The 10,764-nt window shown below is 33.7% G+C and overlaps 1 protein-coding gene across 1 annotated transcript in view; it reads left to right on the plus strand.

Moving 5' to 3' along the window:
* Positions 1–4,288: 4,288 nt before the first annotated feature.
* The window catches only part of LOC136810150 (nuclear anchorage protein 1-like), a 58,109-nt gene continuing 51,633 nt past the window's right edge, over positions 4,289–10,764 (plus strand). The window contains exons 1-11 of the mRNA XM_067066724.1: positions 4,289–4,573; positions 4,963–5,250; positions 5,385–5,609; positions 6,159–6,290; positions 6,417–6,590; positions 6,846–7,049; positions 7,235–8,366; positions 8,513–8,667; positions 8,838–9,001; positions 9,191–9,293; positions 10,153–10,297. Coding sequence (XP_066922825.1) covers positions 4,367–4,573; positions 4,963–5,250; positions 5,385–5,609; positions 6,159–6,290; positions 6,417–6,590; positions 6,846–7,049; positions 7,235–8,366; positions 8,513–8,667; positions 8,838–9,001; positions 9,191–9,293; positions 10,153–10,297 — 2,929 coding nt within the window. The 5' untranslated portion in view covers positions 4,289–4,366. The remainder of the gene's footprint in view (positions 4,574–4,962; positions 5,251–5,384; positions 5,610–6,158; positions 6,291–6,416; positions 6,591–6,845; positions 7,050–7,234; positions 8,367–8,512; positions 8,668–8,837; positions 9,002–9,190; positions 9,294–10,152; positions 10,298–10,764) is intronic.

Consider the following 10,764-nt stretch of genomic DNA (forward strand, 5'->3'; position numbering starts at 1 on the left):
AGAACTATTTTAAAGCTAAAAATCTACCCACGTGCTTACCATACCGTGAGATTGGGTAACTTGCATCAGTGGAGGCTAACATGCATAGCCCTCAAATGAAAGACTTGGCTGGTCATTAAAATACAAAGTTAAATCAAAACAAAAATGGTAGAGTAGAGCTGCGAGGGGAGCTGCGTAGTTGTAATTAATGACCAGACAGGTCATTCATTAGAGGGCTATGCATGTTAGCCTCCACTGATGCAAGTTACCCAATCTCACGGTATGAATTCGTGTTTATGCCGTGTATAACACGGACCTGTAATACTTGTATTATATATTACACCTATATCACAATTGTAATAAATATTGTCTTTTTAATGTTATATGCATATTACGTATGTTATATACAAAGAATACGTATTAAAAAATATTGATCTCACCCTTTGCTTTAAACGGCCTGCTAACAAGAAAATAGCCATTTCACAATCACTATGTCATATCTCATTTTATCTCATGCATCACCTTGGGTATGATAACAAGAATTGATGAAAATAGCATCAATGGGATTATATTTTATAAATGTTTCAATATTTTTATCCCCTGCTTTATATTTTTGATAAAATGACGTCACTTTTTTCATATTCCTAAAGCAGCTCTCTTGGAGTATTTATTGTTTTCAAAACCTGTCAATATATACCCACTTGCAGCGTCAGCATTCTATTATGCATGAAAAATATTTTGATGTTATTTGGTGGACAAAACCTCATATTTTGAGATAACGTCATTATTTACGTAATTAAAGTGTCATTTGTGTCAATATTTGGGGTTTACGATTAGTCGTTTAAGTCTTCTAAATAACACATTTTGATATTATATTTCCATTACATATAATATTTTCAGGAACTTATGTGTTGTATGTTACGAGTGCGTTACAATTTTCCGGTCTGTAATTTGTGTGACCTGTGACCCGTGACCTGTGACCTGTGTTGTACACTAACCGCAGTAGACACTTCTAAATCAATGCCATTACTCTCGGGTACTTAATAGCCGTCCCCCCCCCGCTAATTAATTTTTCGAAAATTTTCCACCCAGGACATTCTTATTCCAACCCCCCCGCTTATTAATTTTTGGGAAAATGTTTTTGAAAGTTCCCTTTTTTGTCCTAATTCAGCTGTATTAGCCTCCTTTTCAAAAAATTTCCACCCAGGACATTTTTATTCCAACCCCCCCGCTTATTAAGTTTTGAGATTTTTTCCAACCCCCCCGCTTATTCCAACCCCCCGGCTATTAGGTACCCGAGAGTATGAAGATGTTCCAAAATTAACCAATCAGGTTTACAATCGAAGTTCCTCTGGGGGTTGGCGAGTCGGGAAATGTAGATATACGTTATAGGAAAATACTTTTTTTTTCCGGAGGTTAAAACGTATAAAAGAAAATTAAAATGATTTCTTTTTTTTCTTCATTTTATATTTAAGTTTCCATCATCAAAATTCTAGAAATGCTAATTTGTAGACCATATTAGAAAATGTTTACATATTTCGCAAAATAAACACTTATATACGAAAAGATATTACTTACTATTTTTACCCCCGCTTTTTAAACAGCGTCTTCTGTGGGCATGATATCAGGCGGAGATAAAACGCCCTCATCGTAAGTTTCTCGGGTTGTCTTATTGTTTGTTCCTTTTGTCAAGTCTGTCGGTCCTATCGTTCATGCTAAATCCATACAAGATGACATCAATGTTTGGCGGCATACCTGAAAATAAAAACAAAAAGATTATCATTATTTTTGCATGAATTACGCTACCTTAAACGTTAATATAAAATTATACAAAACGTAAGCGAGTCCAGGCCGCCCGCCTAGAGGGAAAAACGAAAGTGATCGAACTTGCCAAAAAAAACCCTAGACAAAAAGATGTCTTTTGAGGTTGGGAATGGATCCTGCGAAGATGAAAAAATTTTGAGTAGGCGTTTTTTTGGCAAACCCAAGCTAAAAAGGTTACGGCTTTGGGCAATCGAGGCAAAAATCAGCTGGTGTTTTCCGTAAATCTGAGAATCGCGATAAGATCCTCACTGTCAATACACCTTTCCCGTAATACCCAAAACAGATGCGCATGCATTATTTTGATGCTCTCCACCGTTTGGTCTCTAGAGGTAAAAAAACCTGTTTTTGCCTGTGTTTCCTTAGGGGAAGTTGTTTATTTTAGCTTTTCTTAAGTTCAGTCCATTAAAATCCGCTCAAATTTTAGTATGTTCTTTCTATACACTTTCACCCACTTTCCATAACCCCTTGCAGGCAAAAATGCGTTTGTTTACCTCCCAAACAATTTTATACGCAACGGTGGAACGCACATTTTTTTCGGGAAGTTTGAATTATGGGAAAGGTGTATGTCAATACTTTGGTCTGACCAACTCTATTAAATATTTAAAAGGAAAAGTGTTTTATTTTGAGTCAAAAAAATCAATTTTCTTTACCTCTTTTTTTTTTAACAACATCCACTTCGCACACAGAAAATGTCCTGGTGTAGGCCATGACTATATACTTAAAAACAAATATTAGGCACCTAAAAGCAGAGATTCATGGCTGTATTTCTTAAGCACATGTCGCAAACGCCTTAATCTCCAAGCATACTTTTGTGGGTCTGGGCTTCAGGCTATATCTTTACGTTCACGGTTGGATTCCAGGATTGGGCGTTTGCCTAAGGAATTTAAAAAACTGAGGTTTTTGGTGGGAAAATGAAAAAAAGTTTTAGCTACCGACCGACCAACCGACTGACCCATTTTTAAAAGCTTCTAGGACACAAACCAAACAATCAATTGGGCCTGGCCTAAGGCCTTAATCACAAATAACTTGTGTTTGTGTCAGGAAAGAAAAACCTACAGGAAAGGGTTATATTTTGAAAATCAATTCTTCTGTAAAACAATGTAACATGCGATTGAAGTAAAGATGGATGGAATTTGAAAAAATTCTGACAATTTTGTGACTTCTCGACTCAAAATAATTAAAAAATTAGAAAAATTATTAGTTGGTCAGAAGACGCGAACAACAACATCAGTCATTACAGGATATATTTGCAACAAAAGCATGAGAGTTACCTCAATCAATCAAGTTCCCAAGACAATTAAATTAAAATCTGATGCTTGAAACAAAATAAAACTTATAGCAGCCAGCTAATCAACCAACCAAATTTGTCATCTTATTTCCGGTGATAGCACTTTGATTTGTTACTGTGAGATCGGGTAACTTACATCAGTGGAGTCTAACATATATAGAAATGGATGACCCGGCTGGTCATTAAATGCAAAGTTAAATCAAAACAAACCTGATTTACAAAATTTATAGATTTTAGAATAAAATGTATATCTCTTAATCATAAAAGTAATGTCATGCATAGTTATGTTGAGTGAGGGTAGAGAGTCAATGGACTGTGTTTAAATACAAGCTCTTCCAGGCAGGGTGTTAGGGAAATATGGTGATAGACTCTCTACCTTCACTCACATGTCATTCTCTCTCAATCCGGCTAATAATCGAAGTATCAATTGACGTCAAATGAGCTTAGTAAAGCTCAAATTGCAGATGTAGAACAATAAACTCGGTATACATAGTTATGTTGAACATCATTATAAAATTTAATCCAATTTATGATCTTGCATGATTTTTTATTATCCAACCAAGGTCCACCACGCTGTTTTATTTACCCACGATTCTGTTGGTGAGTAACTAGCCAAAAATAAAAAAAAATAAATAAATAGAGATTCTAAAATGGTAGAGTAGAGCTGGTAGCAGAACTGTGGAGCTCTTGCACTGTTGAATTTTCTTTTGAAATTTTGCTGCTTTTTTTGGTCAGACATTTGATGGCTATGCAAGTTTCCCTCCACTGATGCAAGTTACCCAATTTCAATTCTTACTTTGTTTCTAAATCATCAGATTCTATTAAAGTATTTACAACTCCTCAAAGAAGAATTATAATTTTGAAGCATTGGGCATTATGACTTTGCGTTAAACACCCTTCCCGGATTGATTAGATTGTTTAAAAATAACATTTAAGTAACATTAAACTAAATGATACAGTAAAATTGTTGACATTCCTCATTTCATTTCAAAACCCTTCTTTAGAGTCGGGAATACAAGGATTGTCAGAATCGCTGATGAAAGCTACATTTCTTTGCTTAGCAATCAGAGAGGAAATAAATATTTTTTCTAAAGTATCAGGGGCAGGGAAAAGCCTTGCGTAAATGAAGGAGTCCAAATTAACCTGGTGCTTTTAGCTGACAATAATAATCTAGCAAGTTTATACATTTTTGTTTTAGATAAGATCTAAATTCATGAAATTTCTCTACTGGACTTGCATTACTTTGTTCATTATCATCACAGTCTAAAAGCCAAAATGTGGGGCAAATTGAATAAGATGGTCACTGGAGACCAGGAAAAAATCCAGAGCTTGGAAGAAGCACTTGAGATGGAGCAGCAACGTAACAAAATTGCTCAAGATCAATTTAGAAAGCTTTTGAAAGAGAAAGAAAAACAGATCCAGAAGTTACAAGTTCAAGGTGGTGGAGGTGGAGCAGGTGCTGCAAGTAATGGTGCTACTGATGTAAGCGATATGTATTTTTTCAAAAACAATAATTCAACTGCCAAATTTTCTCTATTTAGAACTGCCCTGTAAAGAATACTGGACTTAATCCTAAGATAAAAAACTTGACACGCAATAAGTGCTTCTTTGAATTCCATAGATTTACTAGCAATAATCTGAAGTTCAGTTGGAGGTTTATCTTAGAAGCTTGTTAAAAGGAAAATATGGCTATGAAAAGAAACTTGTGAAATTTTTAGGTATTAAAAAGTCACAAATATCATCGCTGTTAGTAAGAAAAGCTGTGCTCTTTGTTTAAACTCAGGTCTGTGATTTAAAGAAATATTTTGAATTTTATAAAGGACGCCACACCTGAAAACTAGATGATAGAAATTACTTTTGTCAAATTGTAGGACCGTGAAGAGATCAAAGAAGAATTGGGACGTTTGCAAAGAAAAATGGAAGAATATCAAATGCTTATCCAGCAAAAAGATGAAAATATTCAAGTACTCATGCAACAAACACGAGAAGCAGAAGAGCTGAAAGAAAAAGTAGAAGCCCAGGAAAGAATCAATTCTGAAAAGCTGATGTTCGAGCTGGCTGGAAGAATTGAATCTCATGAAAAAATATCTGTCAAACTAGAGGAAATGAAACAAGTTTTGGAACAAAGAGATCTTACTGTTCTAAACATTGCTGATGATGTACGTTGCTGAATTTATTTTAATTGGAAATTTCACCAGCTTTCACTTGAATTAATCAAGACTCATGCTTATCTCTTTATTGGTTTGAGAGGTTAAAAAACATTGTATTAAGAATGCAAACTTCTCTCTTTCAGGTTGCTGCCAAAGACAAGCTTGTAAAAACAAAGGATGAGGCAATTCGTCAGTTGAAAAAGCTGATGCAAGGTGATGAAGCTGTAGAGGAACTTAAATCAATGATTTTATCACAGGAAGAAAATGAGTGTGAAATCATTACTCTTCAACAGACCATTGCTTCTCTTGATAGAGAAAAGAAATATCTTGAGATGCGACTTTTAAATCCTGATGGAGAAGAAAATGAGGTACTTTTCCTTTCTTTGGCAATATCAATTATTAAACCTGTGTTTAGTAGCAATGCCTGAACTAATCTGGTGGTTATTAACTTGTTTGTTAACTTGTTTTTCCCCAAAGCATTAATGGCAGTTTTTAATTTGTACATAAAATTGATGCCTCTTCAATATAGCAATATATAATATATTTTCAAAGTTTATTTCAAAGTAAAAGCTTTTCGGCTACGCAATCGTCAGTACAAATGTAGAATATGTTTTGAATTCTATGTTTGTACTGACGATGACGTAGCCAATAAGCTTTTACTTTGAAATAAATTTTTATTTTTTAATAAAACTATGGCGAATAGATTTAACAGTATATTTTCAATCAATGAACCATAAAACCAGACGCATTGGTAAAAAAGAAATCTTTCTCTTAATGAAGTATGTTTTCGATATATAATCCTTCTTGTTTTATAGCCTGTCATTATGTAAAAAGCAATGGCAAAATGCATATCATAAAAACTTGTACAAGGTGTACCAAAAGTCAACCCACTTTTAAAAAATCTTTCCTCCTTTTAGACATTTTCATCCAATGAACTGAAAGAAAGAGATTCACTGATCGAGAATCTACAGAAGGAGAAGAAAGCCGTTGAAAACGAGCTGGAGTCTTTAAAGAAACACAGTGGAAGTGCTGAAAAACTTGAAGAGCAGGTATTCTACTTCATTATTATCATTGGCTACAGTTTGATTTTGTAACTGGTCACTTCTCTCTCTCTTCTTCCAGATGATGAATTATTGACTTTTTATCAACCATTCCTTTTGAATTCCTTCCTTTAGGATAAGGTCATTGCTGATCTACAAGACTTGGTCAACAAACTCGAAGGCGAATCAACATCATTGAATACCAAAGTTGAAGAAGCTGAAAAATCTTTTTCTGAGCTTGAGGCTGTTCTCAAGGCTTCTGAAGAGCTTTGTGAGAATCTAAAAGCTGAGAAAAATGATCTTCAAGAGGTAATCTTACAAACATCTTTAAATTTTGTGAAGCTAAAAAGCTTTGATTGCAAGTGAGACACAGATGGGCCAGACCAAGGGTATATTTTGTGTAAGTCACAGTCAGTTGAAAAGGTGGGGAATTTAATAATGGGCATCTTTAATCATGGGCATCTTTAAAAAAACTAAACCCAAAGTTCTCTTATATTTATTTGCATTTACTTTAGCCTGAATTTTCTAAGAGGAATAACTCATAATTGAATTTCTATTTTCAAGGCATTGGAGTCAAAATCCAAGGAGCTTGAAAATTCTGTAGAGAATTTGCAGAAAAAAGAGCAAGAGTTGAGCCACAAGGATTCAGATTTGAAAGCAAAAGAAGAAGAATCTAAGAAACTTGGAGAAAAATGTGAAGAATTGACCAGGACAAATGACTTACTTCAAAAAGAAGTTGATAAATTGGATAAACTGGATGAAACACAGGTTTGTTTTTCTTCTACTTAAGGAAAGAAGCTCTCCAAGGTTTTGCTTATTAAACGATACAATTTTCATAATTTTTACTAAAGACTTAAATTGGTTCTAAATAAATGTGTTTTCTAGAAAATGTACAACTTATGATTTCTTCAAAATATGAGATAATTTTTTTTTCTTTGAAATTTTCATTATAGGAGGAGAACGAAAAAGTCAAAAGCCAGTTATCAGAAAAAGATGAATTAATCCAACAAAAAGACGAACAAATTGAAGAACTCCAAACAGCTTTAACTCGAAGTGAAGAGGACAAGGAAGACTTGGCACAGCGACAGGCTTTGGACATTGAAGAACTACAAAACGCTATGGATGTTATGGAAACTGAAAAAGCAAATGCAAATGAAGACCTCAAAGATGTACAAGATCAAATGGAAACTTTGAGAAGCCAGCTAGCAAATAACGATGAAAGTAGTGGTGTTCTTGTGAAACATTTAGAAGAAAAGGATGCTGAAATAAGTAATTTGAAGAAAGATTCCGCAGAGCTTACGGAACAAAAAGAAACACTTGAGAAACACTTAGAAGAACAAAAACAAAAGCTTTCCTTACTGAGACAAGAAATGGATTTGAAGGATACTGATTCAAAAGTTGTAAGTGAGCAGTTGTCTCAAAACGCTGCAGAAATTGATAAACTCAACTCGTCACTTACCACTGTGGAAAACGAGAAAAACGAGAGCATACAAAATTTACAAAAAGAGAATGAATCCTTAGAGAATAATATTATAACATTAGCAGAAAATGTTAAAACTCTTGAAAGCAATATTGAAGCTCTTGAAAGTGAAAAGCAAACTTTTACAAAATCTATAGAAACTAAGGATACTGAAATTTCTTCATTAAAATCGAACATTGAATCACTTGAAATGGACAATAATACCACAAAAGAAGCACTCAATACTTCCCATAAAGAACTGTCAGAGATCAGAAAACAAATGGAATCAAAGGATGGTGATAGTAACATTCTAAGTAAACAATTAGAGGAAAAAGAAAACAAACTTTCAGAACTTACAAAAGAGAACGATGTTTTGAGTAAAACAGTGAGTGACTTAGAAGCCACGATAATCAAACTAGACGAAGATATTGTTGTATCTCAAAAAGCAGCAGAAACCTCTCTCCATCGGCAAAAAGAATTAGAAGTTTCACTGAAGACATTGTCTGACGAGAAGGATGGCTTCGAAAGCAAATTGCAAGAGATGGGTCAAGCACTGGATGATTTTGTTCAATCAACTGAAACGCGAATTAGAAGCAGTAATGGTAGTGATGTTGAATCGAATGCATGTAAGATGTTATGTTATGTCGTTTATTTTGGCGCACATTTTCCCTACAATATGTTTAAGACTTGATTTTAATTTTGATTTTGATTTCTTATTCGTCAGCCTTCTATTTGCTTTTTGGTAACTAATTTCAATTGCTTCTTTTTCTAGCTCCTTCCGAATCTTCCAATTCATCTCCCTTGCACTCAGCCAAACGAACAGATAGTCCAATTTCGACTCTTGGTGCTAAGGCATTCAACGGTGTGCTACAATTGCTGGAAGAGGAAAGAGTATCTCTTGAGACACAGCTGGATAAATCGAAAGAGGTTTGTAATTAACTAACGATACCTTACTTAAACTCTGTTCAAGAATTGTATGATTGCGATTTCTCATGGGTACAGCTTCTTTAGGGCAACCATAGGTTATATTTTAGATTGTAATGTGTTTGAATTAGTTTTAAATGAAGTCGTGATTGTCACATTTCTTTATTTCACAGAATCAAACATCTTTGGCAGCTGATGTTGAACGACTTGAAAAATGTCTATCTGAAGAACGTGAAAAGTTTGAGCAATTAGCTTTCCAATCAGACGAAGTTGCTAAATCACTGACTGAAAAAAATGAAGCCTATGAAAAATTAAAAGAAGAAATTGCTAATCTGAGGTTAGTTATATGAAAATGCTTTCCTTTTCTTTAGCTTGAAATTTCAATACTTATTTCATTTGAAATGAAATCTCCTTACTTTTGTTTCTCCTTACTTTTTGTTTCTCCTTACCAAATGGCAGAATTTCTTTACTGAAAACTAGTGTCTTAGGAGTGCATTGCAATTTCAAATGCCTTTTTTCTTCACAGAAATCTTCTTTCTGACACTGAAAAACAAATTCATGATTTGGCTGAAAAAGAAATGGAAAAAATGCAGAGGATTGAAGATCTCGAAAAAGAATTATCAAATAAGGTAAGTTTTGATTCTTCAAAGTTGATTTTTTGCGGACTTTAGTGCTTTTTAGTTATTTTGACTTGTTTGGTTCAAAAACTTTTTGGACCTACCCCGGTGGGATGGAGGTCCTATAAATTAACCTTTGTCCGTTCGTTCGTTCGTTCGTCCGTTCGTTCGTTCGTTCGTTCGTTCGTTCGTTATTAGCTTTCCTCGTGATTGGCTCGCTAGTTTTTTCTGATTTTTTGCACAAAGATGTGTAACTATAAACCCTCGAATGTGACGGAGCCCGATTTTCGAAAAAAAAATTTTCAGGCAAATTTGGGCCAAAAACGGCTAAAAAACGGGTTTTTTGGACTTGGTGAAAAATTGGATCGTTAACTTTTTCTGATTTTTTGCATGAAAGTAGGGTACCATCATAGGTAAAAGATGGCTCAAGCAGATTTTTTCAAAAAAAAATTTTTGGCTCAAAAAACGCATGTTTATCTATAAGAATCACTATTAATAAGCATACATCAATGTTCTTAGCCAAATTACTCAATTTTTTGATGAGATAGATGATTTTTTGCTCACAAAGTCTTGAATATGAAAGAATATTTCAAGAGCATGAAATTTTGGTTTTTAAACGTTTTTTTATAAGAAACAAACGACTAATTTTAATAGATCGTCACTATTTGTGTTCTGAATGATTGTTTAATGGTCACGCTCACGTAGATATCAATTATATATGTGTTAAATGCATAACTAGGTAGGTCCATAAAAGTATCACTTGTTATAATTTGAATTTTTTACTCTATGATCTTGCGAAAAATCATTTCAATGCTCAGTAACAATCAGGAAGGATTAAATGTAAATTACACAACTTGCTTCACAATCTTAGAACGACGAAATCAAAATAGTTTCTGAAAAATCGCAAGTAGTAAATTCGCTACTGGAAGAAGTATCCACACAATCTGGTTCAGAGAAAGACCAATTGAACAAAACTATCATCGAACAAAATGAAAAATATCAACAAATGGTCGAAGGTAATTTTGTAAGATTTAAATAAGTTCATTAAATTTCAATATATATCTTATGTTTTTTTTAGCTATCTATGAAGCTACTCGATAGTACTTTGTATCGGAAGGGTGTATGATTGCAATGAATTCTTAGGTATCGTAGATTATTTAATCCGAATGATCTTCTTGAAAAAACATTGATTATTCTAAACCCTAATGATACATCGCAATCGTGAATGCTGGGTCTTGCAAAAAAAAGTGTACAAGAATTGAATGTGATTCTAGTATTTTTTTTGTTTCTCATTTTTTATATGTCAAACAAATTTAATGAAAAATAACTTGAAATTAAAATCAATCTTTCAAGGAAAACAAATCAGACTTATAAAACACCTTTCTCGAAACATGATTGTACACTTTTCTTGAACACTTGGTTTAGTATAAATGAGATTAGAAAAAAACAAGGTTTGAAAGACTCTTTAAATTACACTTGATAG

This window comes from Clytia hemisphaerica, unplaced genomic scaffold (assembly GCF_902728285.1).
Source record: "Clytia hemisphaerica strain Z4C2 unplaced genomic scaffold, Clytia hemisphaerica genome assembly, whole genome shotgun sequence".
In the NCBI taxonomy this organism is placed as follows: domain Eukaryota; kingdom Metazoa; phylum Cnidaria; class Hydrozoa; order Leptothecata; family Clytiidae; genus Clytia; species Clytia hemisphaerica.